The sequence below is a fragment of the Chiloscyllium plagiosum genome, unplaced genomic scaffold (assembly GCF_037043375.1).
Source record: "Chiloscyllium plagiosum isolate Xiang-an unplaced genomic scaffold, Cpla_swu_hap1 HiC_scaffold_38, whole genome shotgun sequence".
Taxonomy (NCBI): Eukaryota; Metazoa; Chordata; class Chondrichthyes; order Orectolobiformes; family Hemiscylliidae; genus Chiloscyllium; species Chiloscyllium plagiosum.
Window position 1 is genome coordinate 35,033,337 of NW_028270176.1, and position 24,091 is coordinate 35,057,427.

Genomic DNA, 24,091 nt, shown 5'->3' on the forward strand with positions numbered 1-24,091 from the left:
CAACAATGCGGCGCTCCCTCAACACTGACCCTCCGACAGTGCGGCACTCCCTCAACACTGACCCTCTGACAGTGGGGCACTCCCTCAGCACTGACCCTCCGACAGTATGGCACTCCCTCAACACTGACCCTCCGACAATATGGCACTCTGTCATCACTGACCCTCCGACAGTGCAACACTCCCTCAGCAATGACCCTCTGACAGTGCGGCACTCCCTCAGCACTGACCCTCCGACAGTGCCCACTCCCTCAGCACTGACCCTCCGACAGTGCAACACTCCCTCAGCACTGACCCTCCGACAGTGCCCACTCCCTCAGCACTGACCCTCTGACAGTGGGTGGCACTCGTTCATTACTGACCAAGGGTGACTGAGCTATTGTGTGAATAATACGACTCATTTGGGAAGGTTAATAACTTTCTCCAAATCCCACCGTACCCAGCTGAATCTCCACTTCCTCCTTCCAGAGTTTCCATTTGTCTAATAAAAATGTCAGCTGCTTCCTCAATCGGGCACAAGGAAAACACAACCATAACACACATAAAAACATTCAAATTATGGGCACTCACCCCGGAACAAAACCCTTCCCATTCCCTCCCACTCTACATCGTCCGGATGAACCCAAACCCATTCCCATCCCTCCCACTCTCCACTGTCCCAATGGACCCAAACCCCTTCCCATTCCCTCCCACTCTACATCGTCCGGATGAACCCAAACCCATTCCCATTCACTCCCGCTCTACACCGTCCCAATGGACCCAAACCCCTTCCCATTCACTCCCGCTCTACACTGTCCCAATGGACCCAAACCCCTTCCCATTCCCTCCCACTCTACACCGTCCCAATGGACCCAAACCCCTTCCCATTCCCTCCCGCTCTACACTGCCCCAATGGACCCAAAGCCCTTCCCATTCACTCCCGCTCTACACTGTCCCAATGGACCCAAACCCTTCCCATTCCCTCCTGCTTTACACTGTCCAAAAGGACCCAAACCCCTTCCCATTCCCTCCCACTCTACACTGTCCCAATGGACCCAAACCCTTCCCATTCCCTCCTGCTTTACACTGTCCCAAAGGACCCAAAGCCCTTCCCATTCCCTCCCGCTCTACACTGTCCCAATGGACCCAAACCCTTCCCATTCCCTCCTGCTTTACACTGTCCCAAAGGACCCAAACCCCTTCCCATTCCCTCCCACTCTACACTGTCCCAATGGACCCAAACCCTTCCCATTCCCTCCTGCTTTACACTGTCCCAAAGGACCCAAACCCCTTCCCATTCACTCCCGCTCTACACTGTCCCAATGGACCCAAACCCTTCCCATTCCCTCCTGCTTTACACTGTCCCAAAGGACCCAAACCCCTTCCCATTCACTCCCACTCTACACCGTCCCAATGGACCCAAACCCCTTCCCATTCACTCCCGCTCTACACTGTCCCAATGGACCCAAACCCCTTCCCATTCCCTCCCACTCTACACCGTCCCAATGGACCCAAACCCCTTCCCATTCCCTCCCGCTCTACACTGTCCCAATGGACCCAAAGCCCTTCCCATTCACTCCCGCTCTACACTGTCCCAATGGACCCAAACCCTTCCCATTCCCTCCTGCTTTACACTGTCCAAAAGGACCCAAACCCCTTCCCATTCCCTCCCACTCTACACTGTCCCAATGGACCCAAACCCTTCCCATTCCCTCCTGCTTTACACTGTCCCAAAGGACCCAAAGCCCTTCCCATTCCCTCCCGCTCTACACTGTCCCAATGGACCCAAACCCTTCCCATTCCCTCCTGCTTTACACTGTCCCAAAGGACCCAAACCCCTTCCCATTCCCTCCCACTCTACACTGTCCCAATGGACCCAAACCCTTCCCATTCCCTCCTGCTTTACACTGTCCCAAAGGACCCAAACCCCTTCCCATTCACTCCCGCTCTACACTGTCCCAATGGACCCAAACCCTTCCCATTCCCTCCTGCTTTACACTGTCCCAAAGGACCCAAACCCCTTCCCATTCACTCCCACTCTACACTGTCCCAATGGACCCAAACCCCTTCCCATTCTATCCCGCTCTACACCGTCCCAATGGACCCAAACCCCTTCCCATTCCCTCCCGCTCTACACTGTCCCAATGGACCCAAACCCCTTCCCATTCACTCCCGCCCTACACCGTCCCAATGGACCCAAACCCCTTCCCATTTCCTCCCACTCTACACTGTCCCAAAGGACCCAAACCCCTTCCCATTCACTCCCGCTCTACACTGTCCCAATGGACCCAAACCCCTTCCCATTCACTCCCGCTCTAAACCATCCCAATGGACCCAAACCCCTTCCCATTCACTCCCGCTCTACACTGTCCCAATGGACCCAAACCCCTTCCCATTCACTCCCGCCCTACACCGTCCCAATGGACCCAAACCCCTTCCCATTCCCTCCCGCTCTACACTGTCCCAATGGACCCAAACCCCTTCCCATTCACTCCCACTCTACACCGTCCCAATGGACCCAAACCCCTTCCCATTCACTCCCACTCTACACTGTCCCAATGGACCCAAACCCCTTCCCATTCACTCCCGCTCTACACTGTCCCAATGGACCCAAACCCCTTCCTATTCCCTCCCACTTTACACCGTCCCAATAGACCCAAACCCTTTCCCATTCACTCCCACCCTACACCGTCCCAATGGACCCAAACCCCTTCCCATTCACTCTCACTCTACACCGTCCCAATGGACCCAAACCCCTTCCCATTCACTCCCACTCTACACCGTCCCAATGGACCCATATCCCTTCCCGTTCACTCCCGCTCTACATCGTCCTGATGGACCCAAACAATTCCTGTTCACTCCCGCTCTACACCATCCCAATGGACCCAAACCCCTTCATTCACTCCTGCTCGACACCATTCCAATGGACCCAAACCCCTTCCCGTTCACTCCGACTCTACACCGTCCCAATGGACCCAAACCCCTTCCCATTCACTCCCGCTCAACACCATTCCAATGGAGCCAAACCCCTTCCCATTTACTCCGACTCTACACCGTCCCAATGGACCCAAACCCATTCCCGTTCACTCCCACTCTACACTGCCCCAATGGGCCCAAACTCCTTCCCGTTCACTCGCACTCTACACTGCCCCAATGGGCCCAAACCCCTTCCCGTTCACTCCAACCCTAAACCATCCCAATGGACCCAAATCTCTTCCCATTCACTCCCACTCTACACCGTCCAAATGGACCCAAACCGCTTCCCGTTCACTCCCACCATACACCGTCCCAATGGACCCAAACCCATTTCCGTTCACTCCCACTCTACACCGTCCCAATGGACCCAAACCCCTTCCCGTTCACTCCCACTCTACACCGTCCCAATGGACCCAAACCCCTTCCCGTTCACTCCCACTCTACACCGTCCCAATGGAACCAAACCCCTTCCCGTTCTCTCCCACACTATATCATCCCAATGGACCCAAACCCATTCCTGTTCACACCCGCTCTACACTGTCCCAATGGGCCCAAAGCCCTTCCCGTTCCCTCCCGCTCTACACCGTCCCAATGACACAAACCCCTTCCCATTCACTCCCACTCTACACCATCCCAAAGGACCCAAACCCCTTCCCATGCACTCTCACTCTACACTGTCCCGATGGACCCAAACCCCTTCCTGTTTACTCCTGCTCTACACCATCCCAATGGACCCAAACCCCTTCCCTGTTCACTCCAGCTCTACACTGTCCCAATGGACCCAAACCCCTTCCCTGTTCACTCCAGCTCTACACTGTCCCAATGGACCCAAACCCCTTCCCGTTCACTCCCGCTCTACACCATCCCAATGGACCCAAACCCCTTCCCTGTTCACTCCAGCTCTACACTGTCCCAATGGACCCAAACCCCTTCCCATTCACTCCCACTCTACACCGTCCCAATGGACCCAAACCCCTTCCCATTCACTCCCGCTCTACACCGTCCCAATGGACCCAAACCCCTTCCCATTCCCTCCCGCTCTACACCGTCCCAATGGACCCAAACCCCTTCCCATTCCCTCCCACTCTACACCGTCCCAATGGACCCAAACCCCTTCTCATCCACTCCCGCTCTACACCATCCCAATGGACCCAAACCCATTCCCGTTCACTCCTGCTCTGCACCGTCCCATTCGACCCAAACCCCTTCCCTGTTCACTCCAACTCTACACTATCCCATTAGCTCCATGTTTGGGAGAAGATTTGTAGCTCGGGTGCTCGTTGTTGTGGTTCTGTTCGCCGAGCTGGGAATTTGTGTTGCAGACATTCCGTCCCCTGTCTAGGTGACATCCTCAGTGCTTGGGAGCCTCCTGTGAAGCGCTTCTGTGATCTTTCCTCCGGCATTTATAGTGATTTGTATCTGCCGCTTCCTGTTGTCAGTTCCAGCTGTCCGTTGCAGTGGTCGGTATATTGGGACCAGGTCGATGTGTTTGTTAGAATCTATGGATGAGTGCCATGCCTCTAGGAATAGAGTGTTGTCCCAGTCGAACTCATGTTGCCTGTCATCTGCGTTGTCTCATAGGACTTATAACAGCACACAAACCAACAGCCACTCTCAGACAACAACTCACCAGAACAAAGGACCCGATCCCCAGCATGAGCAAAACCAATGTAGTGTACAAAATCCCCTGCAAGGACTGCACAAAACACTATATAGGACAAACAGGAAGACAGCTAACGATCCGCATCCATAAGCACCAACTAGCCACGAAACGACACAACCAGCTATCCTTAGTAGCCACACACGCAGATGACAAGCAACATGAATTTGACTGGGACAACACTACTATTATAGGACAAGCCAAACAGAGATCAGCCAGGGAATTCCTAGAGGCATGGCACTCATCCACAGATTCAGTCAATAAGCACATCGACCTGGACCCAATATACCGACCACTGCAGCGGACGTGGCAGGTACAAATCACTATAAATGCCGGATGAAAGATCACAGAAGTGCTTCACAGGAGGCTCCCAAGCACTGAGGATGTCACCTAGATAGGGGACGAAATATCTGCAACACAAATTCCCAGCTCGGCGAACAGAACCACAACATATCCCAATTGTCTTTGCATTGAAGATGAAGACAGAGGAACCTTGATTATCCAGAGGACATGGACGGGGGTATTTTGTTTGGTTAATCGAATGCCAGATAACATAGGTTTGCTCAGCATCAGGACCTTAGGCTTTACTGGATAATCTGATATTCGGAGAAATGAATGCTGGATTATTGAGGTTCCTCTGTATGTCACATGCCTTCCTAATTGCTGGCTGTAGGTGTGTGTGTGAACATCCTGTATTCCTTGTGTCTGGACACACACGTCTCTGAAACCAATGTTTCTGAGGTTCCCGCATTTTCCTATGTTGATCACTCGAGGGAATGGGCTCCTGTTCCCCATTACTGCGCTCCATCTGTACTCCAGTGCACTTAACCTGTCAGTCACCCTCGCTGGCTCCTGTCCATATTATTCCTCTCTGTCCAGGTTTGCATCATCAGCTACAGCCAACTCTCTGGCTCTGTACCTGGATCCTTTGTAAATAATCCCTATCCCAACACTGCTGTTAGTGGCACTCCACCAATCCCAGTCTGGGAAGATTGTGGTCTGGTCGTAATGTCACTGGGCTGGTAATTCCGAATTCCCAACATCCTGAGAATAAAGGTTTGAATCTGTCCCAGACAGATGCTGAAACTTGACTTTTATTTGTAATTATTCAATTGGGATTTGTGTGTCACTAGGTGAGGATTTATTGCCCAGAGGGCAGTTAAGAGTCGACCACAGTGCTATGGGTCTGGAGTCACATGTAGGCCAGACTAGGTGACAATGGCAGAAGGCCTTCCCTTAAGGACGTTAGAGTCATAGAGCAGTAGAGCACGGAAACTGACCCTCCAGCCCAACCCGTCCATGCCAACCAGATATCCTAAACTAATAAAGTCCCATTTGCCAGCCTGTGGCCCATATCCCTCCAAACCCTTCCTATTCATATACCCATCCAGATGCCTTTTAAATGTTGCAATTGTACCAGCCTCCACCACATCCTCTGGCAGCTCATTCCATACACGTACCACCCTCTGGGTGAAAAAGTTACCCCTTAGGTCTCTTTTATATCTTTCCCCTCTCACCCTAAACCTATGCCCCTCTAGTTCTGGACTCCCCCACCCCAGGAAAAAGACTTTGTCTATTTACCCTATCCATGCCCCTCATAATTTTGTAAACCTCTATAAGGTCACCCCTCAGCCTCCGATGCTCCAGGGAAAACAGCCCCAGCCTGTTCAGCCTCTCCCTGTAGCTCAGATCCTCCAACCCTGGAAACATCCTTGTAAATCTTTTCTGAACCCTTTCAAGTTTCACAACATCTTTCCGATAGGAAGGAGACCAGAATTGCACGCAATATTCCAACAGTGGCCTAACCAATGTCCTGTACAGCCGCAACATGACCTCCCAACTCCTGTACTCAATACTCTGACCATAACAGGAAAGCATACCAAACGCCTTCTTCACTATCCTATCTACCTGCGACTCCACTTTCAAGGAGCTATGAACCTGCACTCCAAGGTCTCTTTGTTCAGCAACACTCCCCAGGACCTTACCATTAAGTGTATAAGTCCTGCTAACATTTGCTTTCCCAAAATGCAGCACTTTGCATTTATCTGAATTAAACTCCATCTGCCACGTCTCAGCCCATTGGCCCAATAAAGGAAAACATACCAAACGCCGCCTTCACTATCCTATCTACCTGCGACTCCACTTTCAAGGAGCTATGACCCTGCACTCCAAGGTCTCTTTGTTCAGCAACATTGCCCAGGACCGAGTGAAGCAGCTACGTTTTTCCAATAACTGACAATGGATTCGTAGTCATCAGGAGATCTTCAATTACAGATTTTTCCTGAATTCAAATTCCATATTTGCCACTGCAGGATTCGTACCTGGATCCCTGGAATATTATATGGGTCCAGTGATTACAACAGGCATGAATACATGACCTTAAAGATAACCATTATTATAAAATCTCATCTCCATTCAGGGATGGACATCTGCTACCCTGACCTGGTCTGGGCCTACATGTGACTCCAGACCCAGACCGGTGAGGGTAACTCCTAATCACTATGGGACAATAGTGAAATGTCAATTTTCCTGCTCCTTGGATGCTGCCTGACCTGCTGTGCGTTTCCAGCACAACTCTAATCTTGACTCTGACGCTCCGCAGAGATGTCCACAGGGGCCAGCTGACACCATGGAGTCAGGGGGTGGAGAATGACGGCCATCTTGTATTCGGCACGTTATCCAAGCTGCGGGTCAGCCAGCACTGGTAGCCTGATGGAGTTGGCGGACTCTCGGTGAGACGTTCGGTGAGCAGGAACTGAGCAGAGGACTCAGTGATGGAGCATCACTGTGAAACCGAGACTTGGAAACAGGAACCGGGAAATCTGTCGGGGGTGGGTACGTGATAGGGCATCGAATCCCGTGGAAGTGAAATCATTCCACGCCCAAGTATGGCCCGCTCCCTCCTCTGAGCTTGACTAGGCCACTCAGCCCAGTACTGCGAGGTGAGGACACAGTGCTATTGTGACAGGTGCTCACGGGTCACAGGTTCAAACCCAACCGCAGCAAAAGATGAAATTTTTTTTCACTGAAAACGGGAATACAAGGCTGGTCTAACAGTAACCAGGGGAGAGGGAAAGTCTATCTGGTTTACCAATGGCCTATATCTCAGGATATCGGCAAATACCACCAGCCCCACAATAAGACAAAACTCCAACCCCATACTGATATACCTGGCTCTTAATTGCTCTCTGACCAATTAAGGATGAGCATTAAATAAACAAAATAGTGTTCACCCTCCGACAGTGCCCACTCCCTCAGCACTGACTCTCCAACAGTGCAACACTCCCTCAGCACTGACCCTCCGACAGTGCCCACTCCCTCAGCACTGACCCTCCGACAGTGCCCACTCCCTCAGCACTGACCCTCCGACAGTGCCCACTCCCTCAGCACTGACTCTCCAACAGTGCAACACTCCCTCAGCACTGACCCTCCGACAGTGCCCACTCCCTCAGCACTGACTCTCCGACAGTGCGGCACTCCCTCAGCACTGACTCTCCAACAGTGCAACACTCCCTCAGCACTGACCCTCCGACAGTGCCCACTCCCTCAGCACTGACCCTCCGACAGTGCGGCACTCCCTCAGCACTGACCCTCCGACAGTACGCACTCCCTCAGCACTGACCCTCCGACAGTGCGGCATTCCCTCAGCACTGACCCTCCGACAGTACGCACTCCCTCAGCACTGACCCTCCGACAGTGCGGCGCTCCCTCAGCACTGACCCTCCGACAGTGCGGCACTCCCTCAGCACTGACCCTCCGACAGTACGCACTCCCTCAGCACTGACCCTCTGACAGTGCGGCATTCCCTCAGCACTGACCCTCCGACAGTACGCACTCCCTCAGCACTGACCCTCCGACAGTGCGGCGCTCCCTCAGCACTGACCCTCCGACAGTGCGGCGCTCCCTCAGCACTGACCCTCCGACAGTGCGGCACTCCCTCAGCACTGACCCTCCGACAGTGCGGCGCTCCCTCAGCACTGACCCTCCGACAGTGCGGCGCTCCCTCAGTACTGACCCTCTGGCAGTGCTCGTTGTGAGTGCAATGACAGTCTCTGATAGCTCATGATGGTTGGAGGCTGATCTCCGACCCTGTGGCTGGGCTATTAAAAGGAGCATCACTTCCTGCTGTGCGTGGTTTCCTGCTCCCTCAGAACAACAGAGACCACCGTCTGACAGCAGACACTCAGAAACCGAAGCTTCTGACTTTGAGAGAGACACTGACCCTTTGAACCAGGCCAGGATCTACTCAGAGTACTGGGCTGAGTCGTCAGCTGGAGTCAGGATGTAAAGTTGCTCCAGACATCAATCAGCAAGAGATACAAACACATTCGTAAAGAATTCAAATACCACTGGACGCCATGGTGGGGTTTTTGAACATAGCTGGGTGCCCTGGAGTGCCATCTCAGTGAGAATATCTCAGCCACAGCCACTCACAATTCATTAAACGTTTGTAAAAGACAACAACTCCAAAAACAACACCATCAATTGAAAGACCATCATAAGGGGATACTGATTGGTTGGCTGATTATTGGCTTGAGGTTGCCAAAGAGACAGCTCACTGCCAATCTTCATTCGTTCTCCTGCTGGGCAATTATCTACAGGGTTATCAAGCTCCCTGACAACATTTTCATTCACGTCAACGATGACCACTCGTGACAGGTTCATTTAAGTTAAGACAAACCAGGCATTCGGAGGGTTGCGCACCATCGGAGGGTCAGTGCTGAGGGAGTGGGCACTGTCAGAGGGTCAGTGCTGAGGGAGTGCCGCACTGTCGGAGGGTCAGTGCTGAGGGAGTGGGCACTGACGGAGGGTCAGTGCTGAGGGAGTGGGCACTGTCGGAGGGTCAGTGCTGAGGGAGTGCCGCACTGTCGGAGGGTCAGTGCTGAGGGAGTGGGCACTGTCGGAGGGTCAGTGCTGAGGGAGTGGGCACTGTCGGAGGGTCAGTGCTGAGGGAGTGCCGCACTCTCGGAGGGTCAGTGCTGAGGGAGTGCCGCACTCTCGGAGGGTCAGTGCTGAGGGAGTGGGCACTGTCAGAGGGTCAGTGCTGAGGGAGTGGGCACTGTCGGAGGGTCAGTGCTGAGGGAGTGGGCACTGTCGGAGGGTCAGTGCTGAGGGAGTGGGCACTGTCGGAGGGTCAGTGCTGAGGGAGTGCTGCACTGTCGGAGGGTCAGTGCTGAGGGAGTGGGCACTGTCGGAGGGTCAGTGCTGAGGGGGTGGGCACTGTCGGAGGGTCAGTGCTGAGGGAGTGCCCACCTTTCTGAAGATGATCAGTGTTATGTTCTGCCGGAATTCCTGGGTTAAATGTTTATCACTCAGCCAGCAAACTGATAAAGAGATAATCTGGGTCAATCTCAACTCGCTGTTTGTGGGACTGTTCTCTGCATCTACTGGCTGCAGCGTTTCCTTCGATTACAACAGGGCTCTGTGGCAGCAATTGTTGTAAAGTTCCTGAGTGGCTCGGCACCCTGTGAGCTGGTGAAAGACCCTGCAGAACTGGCAGCGCTCCATCTCTGAGACAAGGAGGAACACTGAGTTGGGTGAGATTACTCTGACCAGTTACTGTTTCTCGAGCAATGTGTCAGTGCTGTCAGGTGGGAAGGGGTTGGGTGGTGTGGAGGAGATGTACATCGAATTGGGAAAGTCTGAGAGTCATTGTTATATTACACAGCTTGCCAGCCACCTCATTCAGTACATTTCACAGGGAAATAAAATTAAACATGCAGTTGGTGATGCTGAGATACACTTGTCACTTCCAGAATTGGTCAAACTCCATCGATTATAATCTCCAGTACTCTCTCTGTCTCACACACACACTCTCTCACATACACACAGACAGACACACACACACACTCTCCCTCACACACTGACTCACTTTCTCTCTCTTACACACATACTCACAAGCACACACACTCTCACACAAACAAACACACAGACAGACACACACACTCTCCCTCACATACGCACTCACTCTCTCTCTCTTACACACACTCACAAACACACAGACACACACACACTCTCCCTCACACACACACTCACTCTCTCTCTCTCTTACACACACTCACAAACACACACACACTCTCTCACACACACAGACACATACTCACAAACACGCACACACGGTCTCTCACACACATAGTCACACAGACACACACACTCTCTCACACACACACATACTCTCACACACGCTCTCTCTCTCACACACACAAACCCCCCCATCACAGAGCTGAAGCCAATGTAATTCTCTAACCTTAGATCTCCATCACTCCTTTGGTTACAGACATCCTGCTCACAGATCTGTCTCTTTCGTTCCAAGCAGTAACTGAGTTTTTTTTTTCAGTGACGTGAAACCACACAGTCTTCCTCTCGATGCTGAGCAGCAGCAATTGGTGCAGGCGCCCTAGTTAGGAAGCACAGTTTGAGGAACCACAGCAAACCAGCTTAGCAACTAAAAAGTGGAACAATTTGAATGTCAGCCTGCATCCTCCCACAGCAGGCACTGGGATACGCTGCAGACGTTGAAGGGACATTTCTTGTCCAGTTGATACACTGGGACATTTCCAATGCCCACAACCCTGGGTCTGCTGCTGTGACAGGTCACAGCCACTGAAGGCTGCTGCATATCAACTGTACCCCAGGTCATTGTAGATTTCAGTGTCAGACACTAATACTGTGGGATATCATGGTGTAGCTCAGCTGGCTGGACAGTTGGTATCATGCCAACAGGGACAGCACGGGGTTAGATACAGAGTAAAGCTTCCTCTACACTGTCCCCCCATCAAACACTCCCAGGGACAGGGACAGCACAGGGTTAGATACAGAGTAAAGCTCCCTCTACACTATCCCCCATCAAATACTCCCAGGATATGGACTGCACGGGGTTAGACACAGAGTAAAGCTCCCTCTACACTGTCCCCCCCCATCAAACACTCCCAGGAACAGGGACAGCATGGGGTCAGATACAGAGTAAAGCTCCCTCTACACTGTCCCCCCCATCAAACACTCCCAGGGACAGGGACAGCACGGGGATAGATACAGAGTAAAGCTCCCTCTCCACTGCCCCCCATCAAACACTCCCAGGACAGGGATAGGTCTCATTCCTGATGAAGGGGGTCTGCCTGAAACATTTATTCTCCTGCTCCTTGGAGGCTGCCCGACCTGCTGTGCATTAATAGCGCCACACTCTCAACTCTGATCTTCAGCATCTGAAGTCCTCACTTTCGCCTGTGGGGTTGGATACAGAGTGAAGCTGCCTCTACACTGTCTACCCACTGTCGATGGTTTTGTAGTGGATAATGGTGGTCAGCCTCTCCCAAGAGAAGTCAAGGAAGAGTCAGACGGGAACATGGGGGAAGGACGGAACCTGGAATCAAAATTTATGATTGGTTGAGAGTTGAGAGGCTGTGTGGATGACAGCAGGATGTTTTAATCCATGTATTAGAAAAAAACTACAGAGTTGTCCAGGGAGGCGTGAGTAGGGCTGGAACAAAGAATGTTCCATATGCCCCACAGGCAATAGCACAAATGGGTCCCATAGCCACACCATTGAGTTGGGCTTTGTTACAGGGGAATTGCTCTAACAATGAGCTCAGCCAGGTGAAGGAGGGTGGGGTTAAATGGGGAACCAGATTCTGGATCAGTGGTGCTGGAAGAGCACAGCAGTTCAGGCAGCATCCGAGGAGCTTCAGCAAAATCAATGTTTCGGGCAAAAGCCCTTCATCAGGAATAAAGGCAGTGAGCCTGGAGCGTGGAGAGATAAGCTAGAGGAGGGTGGGGGTGGGGAGAGAGTAGCATAGAGTACAATAGGTGAATGGGGGAGGAGATGAAGGTGATAGATCTGGGCGGAGAGGATAGGTGGAAAAGGAACTAGGCAGGTCGGACAAGTCCGGACAAGTCAAGGGGACTGGAAATTTGAAACTAGGATGAGGTGGGGGAAGGGGAAATGAGGAAACTGTTGAAGTCCACATTGATGCCCTGGGGTTGAAGTGTTCCGAGGCAGAAGATGAGGCGTTCTTCCTCCAGGCGTCTGGTGGTGAGGGAGCGGTCCATGTCCTCGGCAGAGTGGGAGGGGGAGTTGAAATGTTGGGCCACAGGGCGGTGTGGTTGATTGGTGCGGGTATCTCGGAGATGTTCCCTAAAGCGCTCTGCTAGGAGGCGCCCAGTCTCCCCAATGTAGAGGAGACCGCATCGGGAGCAACGGATACAATTAATGATATTAGTGGATGTGCAGGTAAATGGATTTGGAAGGCTCCTTTAGGGCCTTGGATGGAGGTGAGGGAGGAGGTGTGGGCACAGGTTTTACAGTTCCTGCGGTGGCAGGGGAAAGTGCCAGGATGGGAGGGTGGGTCGTAGGGGGGCGTGGACCTGACCAGGTAGTCACGGAGGGAACGGTCTTTGCGGAAGGCGGAAAGGGGTGGGGAGGGAAATATATCCCTGGTGGTGGGGTCTGTTTGGAGGTGGCGGAAATGTCGGCGGATGATTTGGTTTATGCGGAGGTTTGTAGGGTGGAAGGTGAGCACCAGGGGCGTTCTGTACTTGTTACGGTTGGAGGGGTGGGGTCTGAGGGCGGAGGTGCGGGACGTAGACGAGATGCGTTGGAGGGCATCTTTAACCACGTGGGAAGGGAAATTGCGGTCTCTAAAGAAGGAGGCCATCTGGTGTGTTCTGCGGTGGAACTGGTCCTCCTGGGAGCAGATACAGCGAAGGCGGAGGAATTGGGAATACGGGATCCCATTTTTGCAAGAGGTAGGGTGGGAAGAGGTGTAATCCAGGTAGCTGTGGGAGTCGGTGGGTTTGTAAAAAATGTCAGTGTCAAGTCGGTCGTCACTGATGGAGATGGAGAGGTCCAGGAAGGGGAGGGAGGTGTCAGAGATGGTCCAGGTAAATTTAAGGTCAGGGTGGAATGTCTTGGTGAATTGCTCAACCTCCTCGCGGGAGCACGAGGTGGCGCCAATGCAGTCATCAATGTAGCGGAGGAAGAGGTGGGGAGTGGTGCCGGTGTAATTACGGAAGATCAACTGCTCTACGTAGCCAACAAAGAGACAGGCATAGCTGGGGCCCGTACGTGTGCCCATGGCTACCCACTTGGTCTGGAGGAAGTGGGAGGATTGAAGGAGAAATTGTTGAAGGTGAGGACCAGTTCGGCCAAACGAATGAGAGTGTCGGTGGAAGGGTACTGTTGGGGACGTCGGGAGAGGAAGAAACGGAGGGCGTGGAGGCCCTGGTCATGGCAGATGGAATGGGGAACTGTTCAGGCACCTTTTTAAGGAAGAGGTGGAGACCATCCTGATGGGAGATGGATATGTAGAAGGATTGTCATTTGTTAGGGAGGAGATGGCTGGGGCCAGAAAACTGTGGAACTTGGGTAACACCCTGCAGGGGCCACAAATGTCAGTGGGAAGAGACTGGATGAGGGGAGGAAAAGTATTTCATTTACCTATGAGATGTGGGGGTCATTGGCAGGACCCGTTTATATGGCCCGTCCCTAGTTGCCCCCCTTGAGAAGGTGGGGGGCTGAGCTGCCTTCTTGACCCACTGCAGTCCATGTGCTGTAGGGGAGACCCACAATGTCCCTGAGGGAGGGAATCCCAGGATTCTGACCCAGGAAGGAACGGCCGATAGATTTCCAAGTCGGGATGGGGAGGGGCTCGGAGGGGAACTTGCAGGGGGGGGGGGGGTGTTCCCATGTACCTGCTGCCCCTTGTCCTTCTAGATGGAAGTGGCCGTGGGTTTGGAAGGTGCTGCCTGAGGGTCTTTGGTGAGTTTCTGCAGCACATCTTGTAGCTGGTACACACTGCTGTTACTGAGGGTCGTTGGGGGGAGGGAGGGGATGGTACACACTGCTGTTACTGAGGGTCGGTGGGGGGGGAGGGGATGGTACACACTTCTGTTACTGAGGGTTGGTGGGGGGAGGGAGGGGATGGTACACACTGCTGTTACTGAGGGTCGGTGGGGGGGAGGGAGGGAATCGTACACACTGCTGTGACTGAGCGTCGGTGGGGGGGAGGGGATGGTACACACTGCTGTTACTGAACGTCGATGGGGGGAGGGAGGGGATGGTACACACTGCTGTTACTGAGGGTCGGTGGGAGGGAGGGAGGGGATGGTACACACTGCTGTTACTGAGGGTCGGTGGGGGGGGAGGGAGGGGATGGTACACACTGCTGTTACTGAGGGTCGGTGGGGGAGGGAGGGGATGGTACACACTGCTGTTACTGAGCGTCGGTGTGGGGACGGAGGGGATGGTACACACTGCTGTTACTGAGTGTCGGTGGGGGGGAGGGAGGGGATGGTACACACTGCTGTTACTGAGCGTCGGTGGGGGGGAGGGAGGGGATGGTACACACTGCTGTTACTGAGCATCTTGGGGGGGAGAGGGAGGGAGTGAGGGGATGTTTGTGGGTGTGGGGGCTGCTTTGTCCCTGGATGGTGTAGAGCTTCTCGAGTGTTGTTGGAGCTGTCCCCATCCAGGGCCAATGGGGAATATTCCCTTACACTCGCACATCATCCCTGTTTCGATTAGATTAGATTAGATTAGATTATTTACAGTGTGGAAACAGGCCCTTCGGCCCAACAAGTCCACACCGACCCGCCGGAGCATATACCACCCAGACCCATTCTCCTACATTTACCCCTTCACCTAACACTACGGGCAATTTAGCATGGCCAATTCACCTAACCTGCATATTTTTGGATTGTGGGAGGAAACCGGAGCACCCGGAGGAAACGCACGCAGACACGGGGAGAATGTGCAAACTCCACACAGACAGTTGCCTGAGGTGGGAATTGAACCCGGGTCTCTGGCGCTGTGAGGCAGCAGTGCTAACCACTGTGCCACCATGCCGCCCACACCATGCCGTTCCTCCCCTTTTGTTGAGACTTTGTTGTAATTGATACCGTTGAGTGGCTTGATAGACTATTTCAGAGGATTGTTGAGAGTCAATCCCATTGCTGTGGGTCTGGACTGATTCGTAGGCCAGACCAGGTGAGGTGTCCTTCCCTGGAGGACATTCGTGAACCAGATGGGTTTATCTGACAATTGACAATGGTTTAATGGTCACCCGTAGATTCTCAATTCCAGATTTTGTTTGCTGATTTCAAATTCCATCATCTGCTCTGGTGGGTATTGCAGTGGGCCCCAAGATAATAGCTGAGTTTCTGGATTAATAGTATGGCAACAATAGCACTGGGCCATCAGCTTCTCATAAGGCAAATCCTCCATCATTGTGAAATTCTCCACACTACCTTCAGATAAATAATATCGGGATAAAAACTGGTCACAGTACTCCAGATGTGGTCTCACCAGCACCTTGGACAGTAAACTTCCCAACTCATACTCCTATCCCCTGGACCAACACTCCATTAGCCCCCTTCCCCTGTCAGCCTTCCTCAGAGACCATTCTCTCAGGGATGCCCTGATCCACTCCTCCCTCACTCCCAACACACCCCTCACGCCCCCCATCCCATGGCACCTTCCCTCCCTGCAACTGTAGAAGGTGTAACACCTGTACATTTACTTGCCCCCTCCTCAGTATCCAAGGGTCCAGGTGAAGCAGCACTTTACCTGCACTTCACTCAATCCAGTCGACTGCATTCACTGCTCGGAGTGTGGTCTCCTCCTCACTGGGAAAACGAGGCAGACTGGGTGCCCGCTCTCCATAACATCTGCGTTCTGTCCGCAAACAAGGCCCAGAAACTTCCAGTTACCTGCCACTTCAACAAACCACCTTGTCCCCCAGGGCGAAAGTGAGGACTGCAGATGCCGGAGATCAGAGTCAAAGAGAGTGGTGCTGGAAAAGCACAGCACGTTGGGCAGTATCTGAGGAGCAGGAGAGTCAACGTTTTGGGCAAAAGCACTTCATCAGGAATGAGGCTGTGAGCTGAGGGGGTTGGGGCGAGGGAAGGGGAAGGTAGCTGAGAGTGCAATGTGTAGATGGAGGTGGGGGGTAATGGTGATAGGTTGGAGGGGAGGGTGGAGCAGATAGGTGGGAAGGAAGATGGACAGGTCAAGAGGGCGGTGCCCAGTTGGAAGTTTGGATCTGGGAGAAGATGGGGGGAGGGGAAATGAGGAAACTGGTGAAATCCACGTTGATCCCGTGAGGTTGGAGGGTCCCAAGGCGGAAGATGAGGTGCTCTTCCTCCAGGCGTCAGGCGGTGAGGGAGTGGCAATGGAAGAGGCCCAGGACCTGCATGTCCTCGGCAGAATGGGAGGGGGAGTTCAAATGTTTGGCCACGGGGCGGTGGGGTTGGTTGATGTGAATGCCCTGGAGCTGTTCTCTGAAGTGTTCTGCAAGTAGGCGTCCAGTCTCCCCAATGTAGAGGAGACGGGCACAGTAAATGGTAAATTGGTGGAAATGCAGGTGAAACTGTGATGGATGTGGAAGGCTCCTTTGGGGCCTGGGATGGAGGTGAGGGAGGAGGTGTGGGCGCAGGTTTTGCAGGGGAGAGTGCCAGGAAGGGATGGTGAGTTAGTGGGGGATGTGGACCTGACAAGGGAGTCGCGGAGAGAATGGTCTTTACGGAAAGCAAATAGGGGTGGGGAGGGGAATATAACTCTGGTGGTGGGGTCCATTTGAAGATGGTGGAAATGGCGGAGGATGATGCGATGTATAGGGAGGTTGGCGAGTGGAAGGTGAGGACCAGAGTGGGGGGAGGGGGAGGAGGGTAATTCTGTCCTTGTTGCAGTTGGAGGGGTAGGGTTTGAGGGCAGGAAGTGGATGAGATGCACTGGACGGCATCTCTTCCACATCCATCAAAGTTTCACTTGCACTTTCACACGTCATTGACTGTATCAGTTGCGGCCTTTAAAGGAGGAGGCCATCTGGTGTGTTCCCTGGTGGAGCTGGTCGTACTGGGAGCAGATGCAGCAGTGACGGAGGAATTGGGAATAAGGGATAGCATTTTTCCAGGAGGCAGGGTGGAGGAGGTGTGGTCCAGGTAGCTGTGGGAGTTGGTGGGTTTGTAGATGTCAGTGTTGAGTTGGTGTTGACACCACCTGAAGAACGGAAGGACTAGGAGCAAGAGTCAGCCCTTGGAGCCTGCTCCACCATTCAATAAGACCATGGCTGATCTTTGTAGGACCTCAGCTCCACTTACCCGCCCTCTCACCTGCTGAACCTTTCCAGCAATTTCTGCTTTTTGTTGCTAATTTTCAGCATCGGCATTTCTCTCACTGTTTTTTCCCATTCGCCTGCCTGATTAGCCACTGCCATTGTGAGTTAGCTGTGTGTTTTGTGCCCAAGTCCCTTTGTTTTGTAGCTTTCGCCATTTCAATATGGGTCTTTTGTTCTCCCTCCCATAATGAACTTCACATTTTCTCACATTATACTATGCTTGCCAACTTTGTGCCTGTTTACTTAACACAATATCCCGCCGTAAACTCTTTGTTTTTCTCTCTCATAACTTGCCTTTTCACCTATTTTTGAGTCGCCAGCAAATTTTGGCTACAGTGCATTTGTTTCCTTCCTCCAAGTCATTAATGAGATTTTGCTGTCATTAATAGACATAGTAAACACTTGCAGTCCGAGCACTGACCCCTTGTCGAACTCCACTGGTCACAGGTCACCATTTGTAGAAGAACCCTTCACCCCGCCTGCCCACAAGCCAATTCTGTATCCACTCCAACATTCTACCTCCAATACCAGAGGCTCTGATCTTCTCATTGAACCTGTTGCGAGGTATCTTGATGAACATCTTTTGCAGGTCCAAAAACACCACACCCACCTGTATGCCTCCATCCACGCTGGTCAAGACGTCCTTGAATAACTCTAAAAATTCACTTTGCGCAATTTCCCTTCCATGGAACCGATGCTGACTCTGCTGGATTGGACCTTGTCTTTCCTGATGCTGTCAGATCTGCTCAGTTTCTTCAGCACTTTCTGGTTTTGATTTCATTTGCATGCGCGCGTGTGTCTGTGTGCATGTGTGTGTGTGCGTGGGGATTCATTCCACATCGATTGATTAATGAACACAACTGACCACATTTGTACAAAATTTATTACACCAGAAAATCCATCGATTCCAAGTAATGATTAAAACTCTGTGGGCTAATGCATCGCGAGTGAGTGACAAACAGGGCCAGGCGGGGAGTTGCAGATGGGGTGAAGGGAGGGAGGGAACAGACATCACACAACTTACGGCACTGTCCAAAGACTGCAGCTGGAGCTGCACAGGCTGCAGGACAGGCTTCCAATGTAATCACACTCCAGCATCAGGTTCACTTCCACTTCAACAACAACTTGTATTAAGCAACATGCTACTGTTACGGTGGGGGGGTGGGGAGTCACAGACACAGACCCCCGTCCCCTCACCGTGTGGGGGAACCACAGACCCCGTACTATCACTGTATGAGGGGGAATCACAGACTCCCGGCCGGTCACTGTGTGAGGGGGGATCACAGACCCTCGGCCGGTCACTGTATGAGGGGGGATCACAGACCCCCGGCCGGTCACTGTGTGAGGGGGGATCACAGACCCCCGGCCGGTCACTGTGTGAGGGGGGATCACAGACCCCCGGCCGGTCACTGTGTGAGGGGAATCACAGACTCCCGGCCGGTCACCGTGTGGGGGAACCACAGACCCCCGGCCGGTCACCGTGTGAGGGGGGATCACAGACCCCCGGCCGGTCACCGTGTGAGGGGGGATCACAGACCCCCGGCCGGTCACTGTGTGAGGGGGGATCACAGACCCCCGGCCGGTCACTGTGTGAGGGGGGATCACAGACCCCCGGCCGGTCACTGTGTGAGGGGAATCACAGACTCCCGGCCGGTCACCGTGTGGGGGAACCACAGACCCCCGGCCGGTCACTGTGTGAGGGGGGATCACAGACCCCCGGCCGGTCACTGTGTGAGGGGGGATCACAGACCCCCGGCCGGTCACTGTGTGAGGGGGGATCACAGACCCCCGGCCGGTCACTGTGTGAGGGGGGATCACAGACCCCCGGCCGGTCACTGTGTGAGGGGGGATCACAGACCCCCGGCCGGTCACTGTGTGAGGGGGGATCACAGACCCCCGGCCGGTCACTGTGTGAGGGGGGATCACAGACCCCCGGCCGGTCACTGTGTGAGGGGGGATCACAGACCCCCGGCCGGTCACTGTGTGAGGGGGGATCACAGACCCCCGGCCGGTCACTGTGTGAGGGAGGATCACAGACCTCATGCCCACTGCCACCCGTTTAAATCACTGCTGGAATGCAACGATCTCATTAAAAAGTTCTCAACTGGATCACAGACAGACACACACACACACATAGACCCATCCCCATATATATCCTTGCTGGCTTTTCAAATGCATCATGGGTAGGAGGTCCACATTACTGAGGTCTCAAGATGCCAAGTCAGGCGCTGAGAGTTGAGGGGACCCGTGACCCATCAGATTGAGCAGGAGGTGGTGGTGAGAATGGTGGGAGCAGAAAGGGCTGGAGTGAAAGAACATGGATGTGTAATGACGTTCCCCCAGGCCGTCAGACTTCAGTGTGAGAGGCCACTCATGATGGTCAGTCTCCGGTCAGCTTCCCTACAACAAAAACAGCACCAAGGCTAGTCCTCATACAGACAGGCTCACGACACTGGGTCACCCCGCAGGGATAGAAACACAATACTGAAGACAGGGACCACATTGACAAAGTAAGAAACATGCGAACAGAAAGCACCCATAACGCACTGTGAGAACGACAAGCATCATCCGGTTTTAAAAGTTATATTAGTTGAGCAATAAATATCAGTCCCGGGGAGAATTCCCATTGTCCTCTTTCCAAAAAAGGGCAGGGCCAAATTGTTCTGTCACCAACTCGAGGGGATTAACTGGCTCAGTTAAATGTCTAAGTGAAAAGACAGTATCTCCGACAGTGCAGCACTCCCTCAGCATTGACCCTCCGACAGTGCAACACTCCCTCAGCATTGACCCTCCGACAGTGCCCACTTCCTCAGCACTGACCCTCCGACAGTGCCCACTCCCTCAGCACTGACCCTCCGACAGTGCGGCACTCCCTCAGCACTGACCCTCTGACAGTGCCCACTCCCGCAGCACTGACCCTCCGACAGTGCCCACTCCCGCAGCACTGACCCTCCGACAGTGCAGCGCTCCCTCAGCACTGACCCTCCGACAGTGCGGCACTCCCTCAGCACTGACCCTCTGACAGTGCCCACTCCCGCAGCACTGACCCTCCGACAGTGCCCACTCCCTCAGCACTGACCCTCTGACAGTGCAGCGCTCCCTCAGCACTGACCCTCCGACAGTGCCCACTCCCTCAGCACTGACCCTCCGACAGTGCTGCCCTCCCTCAGCACTGACCCTCCGACAGTGCTGCCCTCCCTCAGCACTGACCCTCCGACAGTGCGGCCCTCCCTCAGCACTGACCCTCCGACAGTGCGGCCCTCCCTCAGCACTGACCCTCCGACAGTGCGGCCCTCCCTCAGCACTGACCCTCCGACAGTGCGGCCCTCCCTCAGCACTGACCCTCCGACAGTGCGGCCCTCCCTCAGCACTGACCCTCCGACAGTGCGGCCCTCCCTCAGCACTGACCCTCCGACAGTGCGGCCCTCCCTCAGCACTGACCCTCCGACAGTGCGGCCCTCCCTCAGCACTGACCCTCCGACAGTGCGGCCCTCCCTCAGCACTGACCCTCCGACAGTGCGGCCCTCCCTCAGCACTGACCCTCCAACAAGTGCGGCGCTCCCTCAGCACTGACCCTCCAACAAGTGCGGCACTCCCTCAGCACTGACCCTCTGACAGTGCCCACTCCCTCAGCACTGACCCTCCGACAGTGCCCACTCCCTCAGCACTGACCCTCCGACAGTGCCCACTCCCTCAGCACTGACCCTCTGACAGTGCCCACTCCCTCAGCACTGACCCTCCGACAGTGCCCACTCCCTCAGCACTGACTCTCTGACAGTGCTGCCCTCCCTCAGCACAATCCCCAACGTACTGGTTTATGTCATATGAGTATGACTCTGCTAATAGACAGTGCTGTACCCACGATGCTGCCAGAGACCCTTGATTCAAGCAGCAAGGGGCACTGTTTAATCTGACAGAAGTTAAAACAGGTAACTGCCCAGGGTCAGGAGCTGCAGGGAATATGGGCAAGGCTCCTCGAGTGCCTGGACTCTCTCAACCAGGCCCGACACGCCAAAAAGCAGCTCCTTCAATGAGTGAACATAGTGATCGATAGCACAGAGCAAACCATCGGGGGAATTTGAGTCAATTTGAAAACTCCCACCTGAGCTGCTGCCGGACCCGGTCCCTCTGCTGTCGCAGCACTCGAAGCAACACGTCTTCTTCAAACTCCATACCATCTGATTCTGCAGAAGGAAAAGGAGACTGAGATATGGTGGCTTCCTGCCAACACCCAACCATCAACACCCAACCAGAATGCAGCTGGACCTCAACTGGATACAGAGTAAAGCTCCCACTACACTGTCCCCCCCATCAAACACTCCCAGGGACAGGGACAGCACGGGGTTAGATACAGAGTAAAGCTCCCTCTACACTGTCCCCCCATCAAACACTCCCAGGGACAGGGACAGCACGGGGTTAGATACAGGGTAAAGCTCCCTCTACACTGTCCCCCATCAAACACTCCCAGGGACAGGGACAGCACGGGGTTAGATACAGAGAAAAGCTCCCTCTACACTGTCCCCCCCATCAAACACTCCCAGGGACAGGGACAGCACGGGGTTAGATACAGAGTAAAGCTCCCTCTACACTGTCCCCCCATCAAACACTCCCAGGGACAGGGACAGCACGGGGTTAGATACAGAGTAAAGCTCCCTCTACACTGTCCCCCATCAAACATTCCCAGGGACAGGAACAGCACAGGGTGAGATACAGAGTAAAGGTCTCTCTACACAGTCCGCCCCATCAAACATTCCTAGGGACAGGGACAGCACTGGGTTAGATACAGAGTAAAGCTCCCTCTACACTGTCCGCCCCATCAAACACTCCCAGGGATAGGGACAGCACAGGGTTAGATACAGAGTAAAGCTCCCTCTACACGGTCCCCCCATCAAACACTCCCAGGACAGGGACAGCACGAGGTTAGATACAGAGTAAAGCTTCCTCTACACAGTCCGCCCCATCAAACACTCCCAGGGACAGGCACAGCACAGGGTTAGATACAGAGTAAAGCTCCCTCTACACTGACCCCCATCAAACATTCCCAGGGACAGGAACAGCACGGGGCGAGATACAGGGTAAAGCTCTCTCTACACTGACCCCCCATCAAACACTCCCAGGGACAGGGACAGCACGGGGTTAAATACAGACTAAAGCTCCCTCTATACTGTCCCCCCCCATCAAACACTCCCAGGGATAGGGACAGCATGGGGTTAGATACATAGTAAAGCTCCCTCTACACTGTCCCCCCATCAAACACTTCCAGGGACAGGGACAGCACGGGTTAGATACAGACTAAAGCTCCATCTACTCTGTCCCCCCCCCCCATCAAACACTCCCAGGGACAGGCACAGCACGGGGTTAGATACAGAGTAAAGGTCCCTCTACACTGTCTCCCCCATCAAACATTCCCAGGGACAGGGACAACACGGGGTTAGATACAGAGTAAAGCTCCCTCTACACTGTTCCCCCATCAAACACTCCCAGGGACAGGGACAGCACGGGGTTAGACACAGAGTAAAGCTCCCTCTACACTGTCCCCCCATCAAACACTCCCAGGACAGGGACAGCACGGGGTTAGATACAGAGTAAAGCTCCCTCTACACTGTCTCCCCCATCAAACACTCCCAGGGACAGGGACAACACGGGGTTAGATACAGAGTAAAGCTCCCTCTACACTGTTCCCCCATCAAACACTCCCAGGGACAGGGACAACACGGGGTTAGATACAGAGTAAAGCTTTCTCTACACTGTCCCCCCCCATCAAACACTCCCAGGGATAGGGACAGCATGGGGTTAGATACATAGTAAAGCTCCCTCTACACTGTCCCCCCATCAAACACTTCCAGGGACAGGGACAGCACGGGTTAGATACAGACTAAAGCTCCATCTACACTGTCCCCCCCCCCCCCATCAAACACTCCCAGGGACAGGCACAGCACGGGGTTAGATACAGAGTAAAGGTCCCTCTACACTGTCTCCCCCATCAAACACCCCCAGGGACAGGGACAGCACAGGGTTAGATACAGAGTAAAGCTCCCTCTACACTGTCTGCCCCATCAAACACTCCCAGGGACAGGCACAGCACAGGGTGAGATACAGAGTAAAGCTCCCTCTGCACTGTCCGCCCCATCAAACACTCCCAGGGACAGGCACAGCACTGGGTTAGATACAGAGTAAAGCTTCCTCTACACTGTCCCCCATCAAACATTCCCAGGGACAGGAACAGCACGGGGCGAGATACAGGGTAAAGCTCTCTCTACACTGTCCCCCCATCAAACACTCCCAGGGACAGGGACAGCACGGGGTTAAATACAGACTAAAGCTCCCTCTATACTGTCCCCCCCCATCAAACACTCCCAGGGATAGGGAC

At 53.8% G+C, this 24,091-nt stretch overlaps 2 protein-coding genes across 4 annotated transcripts in view; both read right to left on the reverse strand.

Annotated features, from left to right (window-relative positions):
* The window catches only part of LOC148139428 (rho GTPase-activating protein 32-like), a 110,647-nt gene extending 99,687 nt beyond the window's left edge, over positions 1–10,960 (reverse strand). The window contains exon 1 of the mRNA XM_087980950.1: positions 10,860–10,960. The gene's annotated coding sequence lies outside the window, so the exon portion shown is untranslated. The remainder of the gene's footprint in view (positions 1–10,859) is intronic.
* A 7,625-nt stretch (positions 10,961–18,585) lies between these two features.
* proser3 (proline and serine rich 3) overlaps positions 18,586–24,091 on the reverse strand; it is an 81,914-nt gene continuing 76,408 nt past the window's right edge. For all 3 annotated transcript variants that reach the window (XM_087980757.1, XM_087980756.1, XM_087980758.1), the window contains 2 exons: positions 21,824–21,905; positions 18,586–20,121 (listed from right to left, as the gene is read on the reverse strand). In XM_087980757.1, the coding sequence (XP_087836883.1) occupies positions 20,076–20,121; positions 21,824–21,905 (128 nt within the window). In that variant the 3' untranslated portion in view covers positions 18,586–20,075. The remainder of the gene's footprint in view (positions 20,122–21,823; positions 21,906–24,091) is intronic.